We start from the raw sequence: 21,058 nt of genomic DNA on the forward strand, positions 1-21,058 counted from the left end.
ATTATTTGCCTCGTTGGTGCCAATTTTTTCACAATAAGCACCTTTTTCTTCTTTGGGGAAGGAGCTACAATAAAACCTGCTTTAGATACTTGGCACTCATTAGAAAACAACCGTATAAATGTCAATGTGATATTTTTATTAGGAAACCGATTTTTGCTGCTGCCGCGTTCCTAATATTTTTTTCGCCAAAGAAAGAAACTTTAATGTCTCGTCGGCGCTAAATTTTTATTGTAGCATCATTTTCTTCTATTGTCATGGCCCTTAGATACTTTCGTCTGCGGGAAGGTACATAGTGGTGCAGGAGATGATTATGATGTCACATAGAGAGTAGGGATGCATTTTTCCGTATTTTTGGAGACCGCAGTAAGTTTCGTTTTGTCGAATCTTTTCAGTATAGTTCCAAGATGCAACCGGTAACAATTGAATCCTACTCAAGGTGTAAGTATAAGTGTTAGTGCAAGTGTATGTGCAGTGCAATGTGTAAACAAGTAAATATTTTTTTTTAGTACGTGTACGTAGACGGGACACCGCAGCAGTGGGTCTTACTCTACAATAGACTAGATGTAGAAATACCTAGCAGCAGCACTGTTACAGCCATTCCCCTAGGAGAAGGCGGATTGGTTTCCGTTCGCGAGCCCATAGGACAACAAGTAAGTTTTAATATATATATATTTAAAAAGTATATGTAATTAAATATAAAAGAATTTTTTTAAAATTTAATTTTTTAGCGTACAATTAATCCTGAAGATATCCGTATACGCGGGTACATTAACGTAAAAGAAAAATTTTAGAAACAATATTTCCGTAACGTTGACCGACAAAGAAACGATGAGCTGATTGACCACTCGTATGATCAATTCGGATTTGCTGACGTCTTAGACTTGCGGCGTCTATTTGGCATGAAGCCGCTCATAGATCCAGTCCAAGAGTTCTGGATCTAATTACACAGGCACACAAAAAAAAAAGTGGTTGGTTTGGCGGACTAGACTAGTCAATCTTTATGTATTTCGACCCGCTGAATCCGAATCTGAAGTCAGAATTGCAAAGTTAGCTCGCATTTTCTAATCTCAAAAAAATTTTTTTTTTAAATATTGGTCCGGTGGGTCAGACTAGTCAATTCTTATGTATTTTGACCCGCTGAATCCGAATCCAAGGTCAGAATTGCAAAATTAGCTCGCATTTGCTAACCTAAAACAAAAAAATTTTTTTTTTTAAATGATGGCCCGGCAAACCAAACTAGTTTATTCTTATGTATTTTGACCCGCTGAATCCAAATCCAAGGTCAGAATTGCTGAATTGGCTTATTTTTTCCTAACCTCAAAAAAAAATTTTCTTTTAATGTTGGTCCGGCGGACCAGACTAGTCTATCCTTATGTATTTTGACCCGCTGAATCCAAATCCAAGGTGAAAATTGCTGAATTAGCTCATTTTTTCCTAACCTTAAAAAAAATTTTTTTTAGGTTAGGAAATGCGAGCTAATTTTGCAATTCTGACCTTGGATTCGGATTCAGCAGGTCAAAATACATAAGAATTGACTAGTCTGGCCCACCGGACCAATATTTAAAAAAAAATTTTTTTTTGAGGTTAGAAAATGCGAGCTAACTTTGCAATTCTGATCTTAGATTTGGATTCAGCGGATCGAAATACATAAGGATTGACTAGTCTAGTCCGCCGGACCAACCACTTTTTTTTTGTGTGCCTGTGTAATTAAAAAAGAATTTTTTTTGTGGTTAGAAAATGCGAGCTAACTTTGCAATTCTGATCTTAGATTCGGATTCAGCGGGTCGAAATACATAAGGATTGACTAGTCTAGTCCGCCGGACCAACCACTTTTTTTTTTGTGTGCCTGTGTTATTAAAATATTTGTCATATTTTTTTATAAATGTGTACTAATGTACTAATATGTACTAATATGTAAAACAATATGTACTAAATGTATTAAATATATTTTTGTTCTCATATATTTTTGATTTTTCTTTCACACTTTCCCATCCCTCACAGTACTATCCTTGCACACATACACGCACACACACACAATCAGGCCTGCTCGTTTCATGGGGGGTATAGGCATACGTAGAAAAGGATAAACGGAGACGTTGAAAAGGGACGGACGATATAACAAGTATTTTCTTCTCTCCCGCACACAGGTGTGCCTTACCCCCACTCCTGAAATTTGGGACAATCCTCGGTCTAGATCTTTGAGTATATACCCAGATAGCCAAGCGAGATTAAGCATATCGAGCAAATTAATGCACTGCTAGTATGTTGTGAACTTGCTCACAATTTGCTGTCATTGTAATTTAACGTGGAACGAAGTTAACATCAGGAGAGCAAATAACCTTCATGAGTTTATAAAATTATAAGTGTATACATTGAGGAATAATAAACTTGTCACATTGACAGCAATTGTGCATGCATGTTGACAACTTGCCGTCAGTTTGTTGAATTCTAATGTAGAATTTTATATAATGTCAGAACAACAGACAGTTTGAGGAAACACCTTGGCTTTAGTTTGATAAAATTAATAGAGAATAAGAGACAGCAAAATAACAACACGTTGTCTTTATTTGGCTATCTGGGTATACATGGAGGAGGAATTGCTATGGTTTCATGTAGACCGAAAGTGTGTCCAAGATCTGTGCGAGAGAGAAAGGTATATCATGATACTCGCTTTCTATGCGCATGCGTTAATATCATTATCTGCACCGCAGTTTTAACACTTCTTGTGCACTTTTGTACTTATTTACAAATTGTATGTGTGTGTGAAACATACAATGCCAGTCATTGTACATATAGCGTTTAACGCATGCGCAGAGAGAGCAAGTATCATGATATACCTTTCTCTCTCGCACAGATCTTGGACACACTTTCAGTGCTGGCATTCCTCCTCCATGTATATATACTCAAAGGTCTAGATATACTATGGCCCGTATTCATAGTCGAGACTTATTTCCAAGACCGTCTTAAGTTTGGTCTTAAGATGCCCTCTAGTTTCATAGTCGACGAATAAGCAAAGACTTGAGCAAAATCTCAAGTCCTGACTTGACCAAGACGATCTTATTTCAGAACGCCTAAATGTGTTTCATAAACGTTTCTTATTCGATATAAGCACAGGCTTAAGATGATCCTATTGGTCGTTGTTTCATAATCATTTAAGGTTATCTTATTTGACATATATATCGTAAAATAAGGTGATCTTCGTCAAGTTTGGCTAAAGGTAGACTTAAGACGTGCTTGTCGAGAAGATAGAGAGTGTAAAATATATTTTTTATAATTATGGATTTAGAAAAAAATATCGAAATTCAAGGTATTAACTTTTCAAGTGACGAAGAAGAAGAGGAAGTATAAGTGCGTATTAACAAACGATACATTCGAGATGGCCAAAATCCCTTCGAATTTTATAACGAAAAAGAATTCAAAAGAAGATTCCGTTTCTCGAAACACTTAGTTATGTTCGGAATATTACCATTAATAGAAGATGGACTTATGAAAACAAATAATCGTGGTTTACCAATAGCCCCGATATTACAATTATTGATCTGCTTATGTTTTTATTCAACAGCAAGTTTTCAGGTTAGTAATAAAATTGTACTATGTTTTAATAAAATATATATAATATTATAGTAATAAAATATTTATTAAAAATGTTTTAATATTTGTATATGTTTTTTATATGTATTTATGTACATATAATATTTTAATATTACAACAAAAAAAAATGATAAAATAATAAATAGCTGTATCTTTATAGTTAATTATGGGTGATATATTACAAGTATTTCAACCAACAATTTCAAGGATTGTCTTTCGAGTGTCACTTTTAATTGCTAGCCATATAAATCGATATATAAAGATGCCAGTATCTGATGAAGCACGCTCTGAAAATAAACGTTTATTTAAGAGGATGCTAAAGCCGTATGTTTTACCGACATTCTGTATTTATCACTTAATTTCGAATTGAATTTACAGAATTGATAATCCTTTTACACTTTTAAAGTACGTAACAAATGAACCCGGGGACGATTAGATAAAGACCAAAAATGCAAAAAATTTTTTAAAGTTTATTTGTTCATAAAAATATTTGCTTCAAAATACAAGTTATGTAGCTTATACATACAAATGAATGGTGTTCCCGGGTTCGGAATAGATTGAGGAATAAGATTATAATCGGCTTGTAAACGTAATTTGACAAATATAGTCTTATTCCTTTTATTCCAAACTGCGAGACACCATTTATTTGTAAGTATAAGCTATATAACTTGTATTTTAAAGCAAATTTTTTCATGAACAAGGATAAATAATGACTCTGCATTATCGACCTCAATCAAGTTTGATGGGCAGTTTAGCATCCTCTTAAAGAGCTTGGATATGGTCCTGGAGCTATAGGCCTCCCTTGTATTGATGGAGCAATTGACTGTACACATGTTCGATTGGTACATGCCAGATTTCAAGCTATTGATGAAATTTTCAGAAATCGCAAAGGATACTTTTCTTTAAATGTTCAAATATGTATTTTTATTAAAAAGTTGTAAAAATAAAGTAAAATATAAAAATAAAATAAAAATTATAAAAATATAAAAGCAGAAGTTGTATATATATATTTTTGTATTCATTCATATATGCACAAAAATTTATATTTTATTAATGTTTTAGTCATTAAGATTATATATACATTGTCAGTACCGAAAATTTATAGTATACGTAACTATTATAGATTTTTAGTACTGACAATAAATTTCAAAACGTAGCCTAAATTACACAGGCACACAAAAAAAAAAGTGGTTGGTCCGGCGGACTAGACTAGTCAATCCTTATGTATTTCGACCCGCTGAATCCGAATCTAAGATCAGAATTGCAAAGTTAGCTCGCATTTTCTAACCACAAAAAAAGTTCTTTTTTAATTACACAGGCACACAAAAAAAAAGTGGTTGGTCCGGCGGACTAGACTAGTCAATCCTTATGTATTTCGATCTGCTGAATCCGAATCTAAGATCAGAATTGCAAAGTTAGCTCGCATTTTCTAACCTCAAAAAAATTTTTTTTTTAAATATTGGTGAGGTGGGCCAGACTAATCAATTCTTATGTATTTTTACCTGCTGAATCCGAATCCAAGGTCAGAATTGCAAAATTAGCTCGCATTTCCTAACCTAAAAAAATTTTTTTTTGAGGTTAGGAAAAAATGAGCTAATTCAGCAATTTTCACCTTGGATTTGGATTCAGCGGGTCAAAATACATAAGGATAGACTAGTCTGGTCCGCCGGACCAACATTAAAAGAAAATTTTTTTTTGAGGTTAGAAAAAAATAAGCCAATTCAGCAATTCTAACCTTGGATTTGGATTCAGCGGGTCAAAATACATAAGAATAAACTAGTCTGGTTTGCCGGACCATCATTTAAAAAAAAAATTTTTTTGTTTTAGGTTAGGAAATGCGAGCTAATTTTGCAATTCTGACCTTGGATTCGGATTCAGCGGGTCAAAATACATAAGAATTGACTAGTCTGACCCACCGGACCAATATTTAAAAAAAAAATTTTTTTGAGGTTAGAAAATGCGAGCTAACTTTGCAATTCTGACTTCAGATTCGGATTCAGCGGGTCGAAATACATAAGGATTGACTAGTCTAGTCCGCCGGACCAACCACTTTTTTTTTTGTGTGCCTGTGTTATTATTATATTTTGTTTTTGTAGGCTGTTGTTGAACCACGTACGGAGTTTTTGGACCTAATTCCTGAATGGCCAGGAAGTGAACATAATAGTAGGATTTTCCAAAATTCACGTATATATATACGCTATAGACAAAAAGAATTTGATGGAATGTTGGTGGGAGATGCCGGTTATCCGGCCTTACCATTTTTACTCACGCCTATTGCTAATCCTGTCACTGATGAAGAAATAAGGTTTGATGTATATAAATTACAATCACATGTTGTTTGTGCAAATAATTCAAAATAAAATAAATTAAAAATAGTGTAATATAGTTATATTGATCTAATTATTTAATAGTAATTTTTATAAAAATTTTATAACCAGATACTGATATATTATTCAGATAGTATCAGTAAAGCATTATTCATTAATAATACGTATTATTTACTAATTATATTAATAAAGTATAATGAAATATATTTTTGTTACAGTTACAACATGATACATGGGAGGACAAGAAGAATTGTTGAGAGAACTTTTGGAATATGGAAAAGAAGATTTCCATGTTTGTCACGAGGTCTTCAGACAAAATTATTGACATCCATAATAATTGTTACAACATGTGCTGATCTTCACAATTTATTCTTGATATTTAATGATACTTTAGAAGAAGAAGACGAAATAGAAAATATAAATGAAGATGACGAACTTCCATTAATGCCTCATTGGCAACCTGGAGATGGCTTTTTAGTGCGAAATGCACTGATTGAACGTTTGTTTAATGTATAAAGTTTTTTTGTGTGTATGTATATAAGTTTTTTGTATATACGTATTTTTTTAATATAAACTGATATTAAAAAATATATGCACAATATTACACAATCAATACCTTTTTTTATTAATCGGTAATTATAATATATTTCATAAAACGTAACAAAAATAGAACTATTAAAGTCAAATATAATGTAATACTGTTAAAAGTATTTTTTCTGAACTAATAGTGTTATCACTAATACAAACATTTAAATAAACTTTGGCATTTTATAAACTACACATTACAATTTTATAGTGTAAACATGTGTAATTAAATGAAACCAGATATGAATGTAACTAAAAAAAATGGTTAATAAATTCGACTAACTTAAAGATGCGGAAATTTTTGCGCTATAAAACAAAAAAAAATAATGTAACTAAACAAAAAAAGACAATCACATATGGCAACAGGGCCAGAACAATCGGAACCAAATATAAATCCCGATGTTGCTCTCATCGTACCTCATCTAATAAAAACTGCGCCAGTTATATTCACATCTAATATGACAGATAAAGAAATTATATAATTGTATAATTGTACAAAGTATACTTGCATTAAAAAAAAAAAAACGTTAGTTATTCGAAAATGCGCGAATTCGTTTAGGCTTAAAAATATAACAATCACTTGACCAAGTGGATATAATATACTGCAGACATAATAATTCTGATGTTTCATATTTGTAATTATATATCAGGATCAATATTTTCCTTTTGCTGCAACTGATATTCAATACTCCTGAGTTTTGCTTTTTTAATTTTCATTTCTTCTTCGTGTATTTCTTTTAAATGTTTTATTTGCAGACAATTGATTTCTCTTTCATGTTCTTCCTTTATAATAGCCATTTTTTCTTCGTGGTTAGATTTAATATTTGATAAAAGTTTTTCTTGTTGCATAATTTGTTTTATCCGTTTTATTCGTATATATTCTGCATTTGAGTCTATTATTTCTTTCCTTTTTCCTTTTATTATATGTGTACTTTTGCTTTTGCCACCACTTAATGGATGCGATTGTAAATCTTTACCCGTCTGTTCTTTATCACATTGTTCTACAACTTCTACATCGTCTTCAACTTTAGATGAATCTATGAGAAAATTGCAGTTTTTAATTGTCAAAAAAATTAATATCTTAACATGCAAATATGTAATATAAATAACAAACCTTGTAAATTTTTATCAACCTCTACATTCATTAAATCGTCATCATTTAATAAATCAACATTATCATTTGTAGATATCAATTCAAATACAACATCACGTTTCTCTAGAATGCAAAAAAGACAAATTATATTATTAATGCAAAATATATTAGATGTAATAAGAGTACAATCTATTAAACAAGAAATGAGTTTAATTATCATGTATTGTGAAATAAACGAAAAGAAATGTCTAAATTTTAAAAAGATACTTAAAAAGGAAAACTATAGAACAGAATAGAACATAAGATAAATTATAATCCCAGAGCAACAATTAGTATACATTAAGTTAAAATTTAAAAAATACATAAAAAGATAAATGAGTTTGTTAAGGGCAAAATTTAAAATAACTAATAACATAATTAAATCATTTAAAAAATACTAAGAATTAACAAAATATAACTTAGAGTAATCAAATATTAATATTAAAAGAGCTTAATTACTAGAATTGTATTCTCTTTTCAATTTATTTATAAGTAAGTTTTATACATACCAGTAATTTCTTTTTCAGTCATATTATTTGTAAATACAACAGGTGCAGTTTTCATTAAATGAGGTGCAACATCGGGATCTATGTTGTTTGCTGTCGATTCTTTTGGCCCTGCATCTGTTGCCATTCGTGATTGCCTCTCTTTGGTAATTGCGTCCCGTTGTATTTGCTTAATATTAGTCCATAATTTTTTTTATTGTTGAACAGTTCTCTGTTTATAAAATATTAAATGTTACAATTTATACAGAATTAAAATTATAAAATACAACTAACAATAAGTATATAATAATAAAATACAACTAAGTATATAATTATAAAATAAAAAGTTTAATATTCTCATTATCATTGTCATTGGCATTTTTACCTCTTGAGAAATTAAGGCAGATTCGTTGTATTTACTACAGATTTCCTTCCATGCTGTCTCTTTTTCTTTTAATGTATTACTGTCACTTTTTTTTATTTCTATGACGTGTTTGAAAAGATCTAATATTTGTAGAAATACTTTCTTTTCCAATGACGTATAATGCTTGTACTTGCTACAACCTGGACTGCTATTACTTGACATCCTGTAAACAAATTCCAAATATAAAATAATTTATATAAATAATTTTTATATAAATGTATATTTATTTCATGATGTTGAAGGAAAAATAGTATAAAATGACTAATCTTTAAATAATACTTTTCATGTCTTATGCTATGCCTCTCGTAGAGAAGATTGAGCATTGAGTTAATACCCAAATTTCAGAAAAATTAAATGATTATAGAAATTCAATGGTTTACAATGGCAAAGTAGAAAAATACTGCTGTTGCCATTGTTGAATCTGATTGACATATAATTTAAGATTTAGTCAAAATAAAAGCATACATTAGTAATTTTTTTTGCTTAATGCAGCCAATGGGCTGTCTTACTAATAACAATAACAATAATATTTACTTTATACAAAGTTTTGTAGCTGCTGTACGTTGCTTTAAAAATATAGTTCAAACCTAAAAACTAAATGAAATAGGTTGAAAATTTTTCATATGGTACCCAGCTAACCAGGCCTGTTAAAATCAGATATCGTGAAAGCTTTACAGCAAGGATTGTTTCAATTTTGACAACAATTTTATGACAAGTAATTGTCTGTTGCTTTGTTTTCTAAAAGTTTTGAGCAAATTTACGGCAAAAGTTTTCATCACACGATACTGCAAATAACAGAGAAAGACTTGTACATAAATATTACATATAGAAATTACAAGATTTGTTCCGACGCGATAAAATGCAAAATTTAAGCAAATAACAGAGCAAACCTTGCTACACGACATGACAATAAATTTATGGCAGAAACAGGAAATCTTGTTAAGCACAGAATAACGGCAAATTAGTAGCAAGAACAAAATAAAACTTGCCGAGCATACTTTCGCAACAAAATTGCGACAAGGTGTGTCCGTAAACAGCTTAGTTTTTGTTGGCAAGGCTTGTCGCAAATAGTATGACGCACATTTTATGCAAATAACAGGGTTGCATTATCGGGTTTTAAACTTATTTCTGACTTTACTATCTATCTCGAGATGGCGCATTTCTCGTGAAAAAGATTTATCTACTGGATTAATAAAAGGGGCTCGTTGAGAACAGAGAAACAAGTACGATTGCACCATTCACATTTGATATTGGACTAATTAGTCTAATATTTCAGTCTAATAATCATTTTTGTTGATCTAAATTTTGACATTATTTGTCCTGTTCTTGCCACAAATTTGCTATTATATTGTGCATAGCAAGGTTTGCCTTGTTTTTGCCACAAATTTGCTATCATGCTATGTTCAGCAAGGTTTGCTCTATTCTTGCCACAAATTTGCTATCATATTGTGTACAGCAAAGTTTATCTTGTTCTTGCTGCAAATTTGTTGTTATGCTTTACTAGTAAATTTTACCCTGTTATTTGCATAAAATATGCGTCATACTATTTACAACAAGCCTTGCCAGCAAAAGCTAAGCTTAATGCGGACACACCTTGTCATAATTTTGTTGCAAAGGTTTGCTCGAGTTTGCGGCAAACTTCGCGCAAAGTTTGCGTCATTTTGCTAACTGGGGTATTTATATTATATATTATGGTTAATTATTACGTTTAACGGCCTCCAAAAATAATGAAATTCTCTGATAAGGCTCTTTTGAAAGAATCTACGAAAAAGATGCTGCTCTGCCTGCTAAGTGAAATATTTACGGTTGAGGTTAGAAAACTTGTTAAATTGACAAAATAATTAGTAATATTATATTTATATACATTATTATGCTACTAACAAAGGTATTATAATATAAATGATACTAAATAATATAAAATTTCTTATTACATACAAAAACATTAGGAGAAATATTCAAAGCATTTTAAATGTATTTACAATAATTAATTGCTTCTTATTTTACAATGCACGATTTTACATGATTTAAATTAATAATATCAAAATATTTATTACTTTTACACAATAGAATAACTCTAAAAATAATTAAAAAGTAATTTCCCTCATGAAAATTTGCAATTGGTCAGTCAATGGTTACAATTGAATTCGAATGGTGCAGTGAATGGTGGATTGATTGCAACCATTAGTTCCGAATAGTGTGAATGGTAAACCATTAACACTTTTAATAGTAACCGTTCATCTTCTAACCATTAGCGAATGGTAACAATTTGGGGCGTTACTATTGATTAATTGTACCTATTTGGGACATTATCATTGACGACTGGTAATTGTTTGCCGTATTACCATTGATCAATTGTAACTATTTGGAATAATATTGATCAATTGTAACGAGTGAGTCCCAGATGCGCACAGTAACAAACGGACACAGACCAAACGGACACAGTAATAAACGGACACAGTAACAAACGGACACAGTAATAAACGGACTCAGCCTGCTGTGTCCGTTTATTACTGTGCGCATTTGGGACGCTCCCATTGTAACTGTTTAAAGCATTACCATTGTTCAACTGCAACTGTTAGAAGCATTACTATTGATCAATTGTTTAGAATTAATAGTTCCACAATTAATCTGTCAATGCATTTATTAAGAGCTTAGTATAATAAACTTACTAGTTATAATAAACTTATATTAGTTACGCATTTGTGCATTGAGTATAGATTTTTTATATAAACATTTATTATTATTACGTTTAACTTTTACTTATTTGAAATAACTTCGCTTTTTTAAATAAATGATATATAAAATTAATCTTTTTCGAAAGAATTGACAAGTGGTGTGGCATACACCGTCTCTTGATCATCAAGAACTTGTACGCACTTTTGAAATATCGATTCCGGCAATATGCAAATTTGACGACTTGTTTTCCGCAGAGAAGTACAAAAGTTAGTAGAACTGATATTTAGATTGCTATCTTTTATCAGCTCTTCGCCTGTTGGTAGCAACTCGTTCACTAAAATGATGCATTTACTTTGATGTGACACATGAGTTTAAATGATAAGAATATTTTTGATTGTGCCATATTTTAAATCCCTCATTTTAATAGTGCTGTTTTCTCTTTTTTTTAAACGTTCGTAACTATCCGTATGATAAAGGACTTTCTTGTAAACAAAACGCTGGAACGAATACACCTTGTTTAAAATCACTGGCTCTGTAACTAATTCTTTGATTAACACCTGTTGTGTTACAGACAATGGAATATTAGTTCCGACTCCAAGTAATTGTAATGAAGGAGCATAATTTATTGTATTCATCGTTTTATTCTTATTGATTAGCAACTTTTCATATAAAAGTTTTCCGCGTATGGAACAATCATTACGAGAAAACGCAGTCTCACACAGTTGTTGTACTGTTTTATATCGCATGTACGTTTTAAATATCTGTTCCGGTATCCACTGTGAACTTTTAAACATTTTGGCAAGAACACCATTGTAGTGTTCAAAGAGAAACGTTGATTGGGCCCATAGAGATCCAAATTGTTTTACAGAATTAGGTATGTGCAGGAGTAAGTGAACGTTAAATTTCAAAAACTCTCGACCGTACAAGTGTTCCACCTTGTGAACGAATTTCTCCAGAGCTTGTTTTGCAGTCCGTATATCGATTTTAGTAACGGTATCTTTTAGAAGTAAATGCATAGCAAATACTAGAAGAAACGAGTGCTTCCTATATTTTTGAGGCATTAGTCTTTTTATGACAAACAACGAGTAGTATAGCAGAAAGTTTTTCCACTCAGAAGCTTTCCACATATGTCTATCGTTTATCGAGGTGTTCGTGTTATGTCCCAGGGAGGTTTTATACTCAATAGTATTTTGTCAACGGTCTTGCTGTCGCGACCTAAATACCATGATTTGTCCGACCATTTTGAATCGAACCAACTATCTGCAAACGTTTTCACGACGCCTAGTGTTACACTGTGCATATAATCAGGCACACATGACAACAATATGTTAAATACGGGTAGCATCATAAGTATGGATGATCCTTTTACACCTCTTATAACGGTATTGGTACAATCAGCTTCTTCGCAATCTAGCTCATGTTGACGAATTGTTCTTTTTGTAATCTTAGTTCCACAGTATACTCGTGTGTACTCACGGCCAGTTGAAATTCTTTCATCTTCATTGAGACAAAACGAACAACCAAATTCTCCGTTGTACTGTTTTATGTTCTGTAGTATTGGTCTAGCCACAGAATCTACAGGAGCGAGAATCGTATGTACTTTGATTGTTATAGGTTTTGCAGTCTGTGGAGTAGTGCACATTATTCCAACTTCATGCAGTTCAGTCAATTCGTCTACAAATAGCTTTAAAAACAGTTTCATAATAGGCTTACTGCTTCCACACCACAGACCGGTTAACATTATATACTGACGTCTTAGATGATACGGCAATTCATTTATAGCCACTTGAATTGGCCAAAGCGAAACTTTGGAGGACATAAATATTTTCACCCCGTCAGTATTCCACTGCAATGTAATGTCATTCTTCGATATTACCTTTTCTTCAAGTAATTTTCTATATACTCTTCTATTAATTACATCGGATTCATCACATTTCTTCCTAAGAGACTGATATACATGTCTGTTGTTTATCAATTGAGAAATTTGATTCTTTAATGGAAGACGAAGAAAGTAATTTCGAGCTTCTTTTTGCTTAGCTTCGCAACAAATATATCCACATTCCTCACATTTTTTGTTATGTGCAGCACCAAAATCTATAATAGTGTTTTCGCATTGCGGGCAGTAATAGTACACTTTGACATCTTCCGATCGGAACTTCTTTAACAATTGAAATTTAGAAAGGTGCCAGTGCGCATTAACCGGTAAATGACAATTAACTAACTGAAGAAATTTGTTGACAGCAATGTCCGGTAAATTGTATCGTGCCAAAAAGCTTAAAATCAGCAACTCACTCTCTTCCTTCGATATATCGCTGCCTTCATACAAGGGAGTTCTCTGTAGCATTAAAATGAAATAAAATAAAATAAATGAACTATTACTGAAATTCTAATACAAAGTCAATATAATGCACAGAAATGTATTAAAGTAATTTGTTTTTAAAGTATATAAAATTTAAAAATTATCTAACGCATAATTATATCATAAAAGAATATAAGAATATAAGAAGTTGGTAAGGCGGATGCTTAAGCAATTTAATTAAAAATGATTTTAGAGGACTTTAGTACAACATTTCTTGCATTAGTAATCCTGAAATTTAGACAATAATAATAAAAAAAAATGTTACTGTATAAAGTTGCTGCTAATTACCTTATTAACATCGTATGATTCGTTAACTCTTTGATTCTGTACATTAGTCCTAATCACAGTAACATCTACACTATCTTTGTCCTCATCACTTGAATAGTTTTCCGAATCAGATGTTTCATTCACTTCTCTGTTAAAATTGGTATAATCTTTTTGATTGTAAATTTCTCTCTCTGCATTTACTTCTTTAACAGTTTCCTATTAAAAAATTGATGGAAAAAATTACGCATATAATTAAATTAGACATATAATTCTTTATTCCATATTTTTATGTACATTTTGTTTCATTTTTTGTTGCTCGCATATTCAATTTTTCTCAAAATGGTCCACAAAAACTAAAAAATGAATCTTGCGTATACATTCAAGTTGACTAATTCGTAAAGAGTTTGATTATTTACATAAAAGATAGAAAATAATACTATTACAGCATTAAATGACATATGTACTACTATTTTTATGTCATCATCAGTTTTTGCAACAGATAAAAAATATCCTATCACAAAAATAGCGTTATGAGCAAAGACATTTTACATTATTTTATGTAAAGTTACTTTAATTCAGATTTATCTATATTATGTTACTACCATATATTAATATATATGGTAGTAACATAATATAGATAAATGACACGATTAAAAAAAAAATTAATAGTAATTAACATTGCATAATTATACTTGAAGGAAATTAATTCATTTCAATTATTTATTTCTTCCTGGGTCTCTCTTACATAATCAAGATTTTCATCAGAAGTTTGATCGGTACATCTGTCATCATTTATACTGCTGCGATCTGGTTCTATATTTTCAGACATATCACTAGTACTTGAAACTGATGTTGATTCATCTATACTGCGACGATCTGCTTCTTTATTTTTAGATATATCAGTACTCGAATCTGATGATGAGTTATCAGTGATACTACTCAATAATTTGTTTGCGTGCCATCCATCTTTATTATTGTCATGTCTATCAGACTATAATGTAAAACAATCGGCATAAAGTAAAAGTCAATTTTATTTATTGTTCAAAATAATAAAATTCAATGCTTTTAATAAAGATTAAAAGAATAAATAGGAGCAAAGTTTATTAAAAAAAAAAAAAACTATAAAAGTAAAATTACTTCATTTCTTGTAATTCAGCATAATGTGTTTGCACTCGTTTCATTAACTCAATTAAATTATATTTTTCTAAAGAGTATACCTGTGGAGATTGTTCTTGTGCTGTTTCTAAGCGTCTTCTACGTAACGTTGATTCTGGTATTTTTGCGTCATCGTCTGTAAGGTAACGTTTGTATGGGCCTCGTTCATAATAACCACTCATACTGTATCGGTTTTATCACAAAGACTTTTCTATCTCTTAATTTCAAAGTGAATATTCTACTTTTGACTACATGCGAGTTGAAAATATAATTTTGTATTATCATGCAGCGATACAACATAAACTTGAATTAACCTCAATAGTAAACTATTTATAGATTTGTAAATAATAAACATTTAATACTTGAATGTTTTAAAATTGTCGATCAATGTGTGAACTTATAGGTTATATATTAATTGGTCAGCGGATTAAATGGCTTTTTAATAGTGAATCTAATTCTATGGTACATAGAATGTGTGAATCGACACTAAATAATCACATTATGTTCGTGAGAAAGAGACAGAGCGTTATGGCTGTCCTCGTTTATCACACAACAGCGCAGTGATCGCGGGATTTTATTACGACCAAAGGTCAGTGGTGGGGATACTCGCGCAGCAAAAAATACTAATGCTTTTCGCTGCGCGACTACCTCTATTATTTATCATTGATTAAATCCCGCGCTCTTCTATTACTGTCACAGCGCTCGGAGTACTTAGCGTCCTTGAGAGATGCCAAGGCTGCGTTCGGAAACATCACCCGAGTGCTCTCAAGTATTATTCTATTTACATTGAATGAACAACAGGGATAGAACGATACCCGCGAGAACATTCGGGAGATGTTTCCGCGCGAACGCAGTCCAAGAGACAATATACGTACGAGTCGTGTGAGCCGTTTCATTGTTCCAACCAGTTCCAATAATCTGGAAGCCCTGCTGCCGCAGATTTTGCTATAACATTTTTCCAGTGCAATTCTTAAAAAATAAGATGAATGACAAAGAATATATACTGTGTGAATTTATTGACAAAGATAATGCTATTGCGGTTGGCTATCGAGAATGGCTGTTATGTAGCACAGACAAAAAAAAACTTGACCAGATCATCGGCAACGAGGAAGAGGTTAACCCATTACTTCCCAAGCGGACATTTTATAGTCGATTGGTTTTCGGCTCAGAAAAGTGATGAGATCACATGAAAACTTAAAACAAAATATGCTCTTTTACGTAAAAAGAGTTGCTCTTTCAGATTCCGGGGTCAAAATTTCAAAATTTTTTATTGGAAATTAAATATAGCGGCTCAAAGTTGATATAAATTTTTTCATCGACTATTGACTTTTTATAGTAGAAAACTTCGAAAAATTTTGTCCATGACTGTTGTAAACGATTGAAATGACGGAGTTTGCCTCTTTAAAATATAAACTATGATTATTAATTGATTTTTTTAAGTAGTTCAAGTAGTTCAAGGTGGTGGATGCAATATGGCGTCCAAATACATGGAAATCATATTTTATTGCGATATATGTGTGTGAATAGTCATTTCTCACATTTTCGAGGTCGCTGAGTACGAATCTTTGGTCAATTATTCATTTTTCAAAATGGCGGATACAATATGGCGTCAGAATACACGAAAATTAGATTTTGTTGCGAACTCAGCGATCTCACAAATACATAAAATAAGTACTCGGAGACATAGTTTTTAATAAAGTATGATTTTTATGGCATATTGTATCCGCCATTTTGAAAAATGAGTAATTGACTAAAGATTCGTACTCAGCGACCTCGAAAATGTGAGAAATGACTATTCACACACATATATCGTAATAAAATATGATTTCCATGTATTTGGACGCCATACTGCATTCACCATCTTGAACTACTTGAACTACTTAAAAAAATCAATTAATAATCATAGTTTATACTTTAAAGAGGCAAACTCCGTCACTTCAATCGTTTACAACAGTCATGGACAAAATTTTTCGAAGTTTTCTACTATAAAAAGTCAATAGTCGATGAAAAAATTTATATCAACTTTAAGCCGCCATATTTAATTTCCAATAAAAAATTTTGAAATTTTGACCCCGAAATCTGAAAGAGCAACTCTTTTTACGTAGAAGAGCATATTTTGTTTTAAGTTTTCATGTGATCTCATCACTTTTCTGAGCCGAAAACCAATCGACTATAAAATGTCCGCTTGGGAAGTAATGGGTTAAGGTGCAATGGCCTAACGTAAATTTTGGACCCGCCAGTATAATGAAAACGAGAGTAAAAAAATGTATTTGGCAAACTGTTGTTGCAAGGATTCTGATTTATGGTGGTAAATAATGCATTAAAATTAAAAGCAAAGGTATATATGTTTATTTTATCAACCCTCTGATATCAATTACTGTGCCTCGACACAACAAAAGACCTGCACGGTTGGCTTATCTCCGAGTACAATTACACAGGCACACAAAAAAAAAGTGGTTGGTCCGGCGGACTAGACTAGTCAATCCTTATGTATTTCGACCCGCTGAATCCGAATCTAAGATCAGAATTGCAAAGTTAGCTCGCATTTTCTAACCACAAAAAAAATTCTTTTTTAATTACACAGGCACACAAAAAAAAGTGGTTGGTCCGGCGGACTAGACTAGTCAATCCTTATGTATTTCGATCCGCTGAATCCGAATCTAAGATCAGAATTGCAAAGTTAGCTCGCATTTTCTAACCTCAAAAAAAATTTTTTTTTAAATATTGGTCCGGTGGGCCAGACTAGTCAATTCTTATGTATTTTGACCTGCTGGATCCGAATCCAAGGTCAGAATTGCAAAATTAGCTCGCATTTCCTAACCTAAAAAAAATTTTTTTTGAGATTAGGAAAAAATGAGCTAATTCAGCAATTTTCACCTTGGATTTGGATTCAGCGGGTCAAAATACATAAGGATAGACTAGTCTGGTCCGCCGGACCAACATTAAAAAAAAATTTTTTTTTGAGGTTAGGAAAAAATAAGCCAATTCAGCAATTCTGACCTTGGATTTGGATTCAGCGGGTTAAAATACATAAGAATAAACTAGTCTGGTTTGCCGGACTATCATTTAAAAAAAAAATTTTTTTGTTTTAGGTTAGGAAATGCAAGCTAATTTTGCAATTCTGACCTTGAATTCGGATTCAGCGGGTCAAAATACATAAGAATTGACTAGTCTGACCCACCGGACCAATATTAAAAAAAAAAATTTTTTTGAGGTTAGAAAATGCGAGCTAACTTTGCAATTCTGACTTCAGATTCGGATTCAGCGGGTCGAAATACATAAGGATTGACTAGTCTAGTCCGCCGGACCAACCACTTTTTTTTTGTGTGTGCCTGTGTTATTAATGCTTTGGTAACAAAGCCCTGTTCAAAAAGTACGATAGAAACTGATAGAAACATATAGAAATTTGATAGAAATTTAATATGATTTTATCTGAATCTATCGGACACTAGATTTCCTGCCAGATAGAAAAGTTATAAAATTCTATCGTTTCTTATCGTATCTGAAATAAACGATTAAAACTTTATCTGAATACGACTACTTTTCTATATGATCCTATCTACTTATCGTACTGAATATGAAATTTACGATTCAAGGTCTATAAGACTCTATGTGAATTAATCTGAAATTGTTCCTATACGTTTCTATCAGATGTATTCCAATTTCGGCGGACATAAAGTTCTATCGTTTCTTATCGTATCTAAAATAAACGATTAAAACTTTATCTGAATACGACTACTTTTATATATGATCCTACCCAGTGAACACAGTAATATAGCAGCAGTGTAACAGCAATATAACCGAATATAACAGGTTAAGTTACTCTGAAATTACACGTAACTTACATGTAAGTTACAATTTCCGACTCAGCAATATAACATGTTATAATTACATGTTATCTAACCGTTACACAACAGTTACAAAGAAAAATAAAATAAAATAAAAATTTCATTTTTTTGAAATTATTTTTATCAACAGCACATACTACATTTAGAATAAATTTTTATTAATTAATTAAATTTAAATTATGTTATTTTTTATTTTATTCTTACTTGCCGCTGCTAGGTTTGAACCCGGGACCTTAGGATTACGAACCTTGTACTCTATGCCAATTTGACTCATCGATATGGGTACTTGTTATTGTCTACATATACCTATATGTAAACTGACGCGACTATATTATTTTTTATAAAAGCAATTAAATTTGCAAAACATGTTAAAAATAAATAGCATTAATTTATTTACTTATTAATTTCATTGTTAAATTTATCTTTTTCCATAACCTTAATAATTTGATGGAAATTGCGATCTATTTAGCACTAATTTTTGAAGCGTTCAAATGATTAATTAGATGGTTAACTATATAGATCATAATTCTAAGAAAAATTGAACAGTATACATTTATTATTCTGTTTTTGTTCAGCACATGATGAATTTAGATTTTGTGCATTTTTTGTGCGCAGTAATTGTAGACAAACCGTTATTTTTGAAAACATTATCTTTATAATAATTTTTTTTATTATTAAATAGTTTTGTCATTCAGGATGTTATAATGTCTGATTTCTGAGTCAACTACGACGCATCGTTCCGTAATAACATTGATACGAACGTGTTATGTTACGATTATACAATTTTTGTTAAATAACTGTAACGCCAAAACGATGTATAACAGCTAGATAACTTGCGTATAACAAATATTACGTAACAGGTTATTTCCATGTCATATAGCACCTACATATCACAAGAATAACAATGTTAAATTACATGTAACTTCCATGTTATATTGCCGCTATAAAATGTGTTCACTGGGTATCTACTTATCGTTCTGAATATGAAATTTACGATTCAAGGTCTATAAGACTCTATATGAATTAATCTGAAATTGTTCCTATACGTTTCTATCAGATGTATTCCAATTTCGGCGGACATAAAGTTCTATCGTTTCTTATCGTATCTGAAATAAACGATTAAAACTTTATCTGAATACGACTACTTTTCTATATGATCCTATCTACTTATCCTACTGAATATGAAATTTACGATTCAAGGTCTATAAGACTCTACATGAATTAATCTGAAATTGTTCCTATACGTTTCTATCAAATATATTACCATTTCGGCGGACATAAAGTTCTATCGTATTTTATCGTATCTAAATTAAACGATTAAATCTTTATCTGAATATGAGTACTTTCCTATACAATTTATCTGGCTATCTTACTGAATATAACAATTATGACGTATAGTCTATATAAATTAATCTGAAATTGTCCCTATACGTTTTTATTAAAAATATGTTATATACTATAATAGTTTTTTATCATTGTCTATATAATTGGAGATATTTTAAACAGGGAAAAATTATTTCGCAATTTTGCCGAACATAACATTTTATCATTCTTTATCGTGTCTGAATTAAACGATTAAAACTTTATCTAAATATAGAATTATCTGAATAATTTATATAGACTTTAAGAGGATGCTAAAGCCGTGTGTTTTACCGACATTCTGTATTTATCACTTAATTTCGAATTGAATTTACAGAATTGATAATCCTTTTACACTTTTAAAGTACGCACACAAATGAACCCGGGGACGATTAGATAAAGACCAAAAATGCAAAAAATTTTTTAAAGTTTATTTGTTCATAAAAATATTTGCTTCAAAATACAAGTTATGTAGCTTATACGTACAAATGAATGGTGTTCCCGGGTTCAGAATAGATTGAGGAATAAGATTATAATCGTCAAATTACGATTACAAGCCGTACAAAAAAGATATTTTAAAAATAGAAGCGCTTAAATGAATAAAATTTTTGATCACATAAATGTTTTTTTACGGCTTGTAAACGTAATTTGACAAATATAGTCTTATTCCTTTTATTCCAAACTGCGAGACACCATTTATTTGTAAGTATAAGCTATATAACTTGTATTTTAAAGCAAATTTGTTCATGAACAAGGATAAATAATGACTCTGCATTATCGACCTCAATCAAGTTTGATGGGCAGTTTAGCATCCTCTTAAGTCCTAATTTTTTATTCAATAAGATAACCA

At 31.3% G+C, this 21,058-nt stretch overlaps 3 protein-coding genes across 3 annotated transcripts; 1 reads left to right on the top strand and 2 right to left on the bottom strand.

Annotated features, from left to right (window-relative positions):
* Positions 1 to 333: 333 nt before the first annotated feature.
* Positions 334 to 6,434, top strand: LOC105828289 (putative nuclease HARBI1). Its single transcript, XM_036290137.1, has 4 exons — positions 334 to 363; positions 507 to 650; positions 5,688 to 5,896; positions 6,137 to 6,434. The coding sequence occupies exons 1-4, from the start codon at positions 334 to 336 to the stop codon at positions 6,432 to 6,434; spliced, it is 681 nt and encodes a 226-aa protein (XP_036146030.1).
* Positions 6,435 to 11,040: 4,606 nt separating this feature from the next.
* LOC114254537 lies at positions 11,041 to 14,044 on the bottom strand. The gene is given in 2 exon segments (XM_028191071.2): positions 11,041 to 12,367; positions 12,370 to 14,044. Coding segments are annotated over 2 exon segments (1,971 nt in total). The 5' UTR covers positions 13,565 to 14,044; the 3' UTR covers positions 11,041 to 11,591.
* A 461-nt stretch (positions 14,045 to 14,505) lies between these two features.
* Positions 14,506 to 15,183, bottom strand: LOC105828397. The gene is made up of 2 exons (XM_028191070.1): positions 15,064 to 15,183; positions 14,506 to 14,837 (listed from the first exon to the last, which is right to left on the bottom strand). Exons 1-2 carry the CDS (start codon positions 15,181 to 15,183, stop codon positions 14,559 to 14,561), a joined length of 399 nt encoding a protein of 132 aa, XP_028046871.1. The 3' UTR covers positions 14,506 to 14,558.
* Positions 15,184 to 21,058: the final 5,875 nt, after the last annotated feature.

This window comes from Monomorium pharaonis, chromosome 7 (assembly GCF_013373865.1).
Source record: "Monomorium pharaonis isolate MP-MQ-018 chromosome 7, ASM1337386v2, whole genome shotgun sequence".
Taxonomy (NCBI): domain Eukaryota; kingdom Metazoa; phylum Arthropoda; class Insecta; order Hymenoptera; family Formicidae; genus Monomorium; species Monomorium pharaonis.

Bases quoted from the DNA above. Each gene is read 5' to 3' on its own strand.
- LOC105828289 (XM_036290137.1), top strand. From the start codon at position 334: ATGCATTTTTCCGTATTTTTGGAGACCGCA. The intron at 651-5,687 runs GTAAGTTTTAAT...TTGTTTTTGTAG, and splicing joins GCGAGCCCATAGGACAACAA to GCTGTTGTTGAACCACGTAC. The intron at 5,897-6,136 runs GTTTGATGTATA...TTTTTGTTACAG, and splicing joins GTCACTGATGAAGAAATAAG to TTACAACATGATACATGGGA.
- LOC105828397 (XM_028191070.1), bottom strand. From the start codon at position 15,183: ATGAGTGGTTATTATGAACGAGGCCCATACAAACGTTACCTTACAGAC. The intron at 14,838-15,063 runs GTATACTCTTTA...TTTACATTATAG, and splicing joins CACAAGAACAATCTCCACAG to TCTGATAGACATGACAATAA.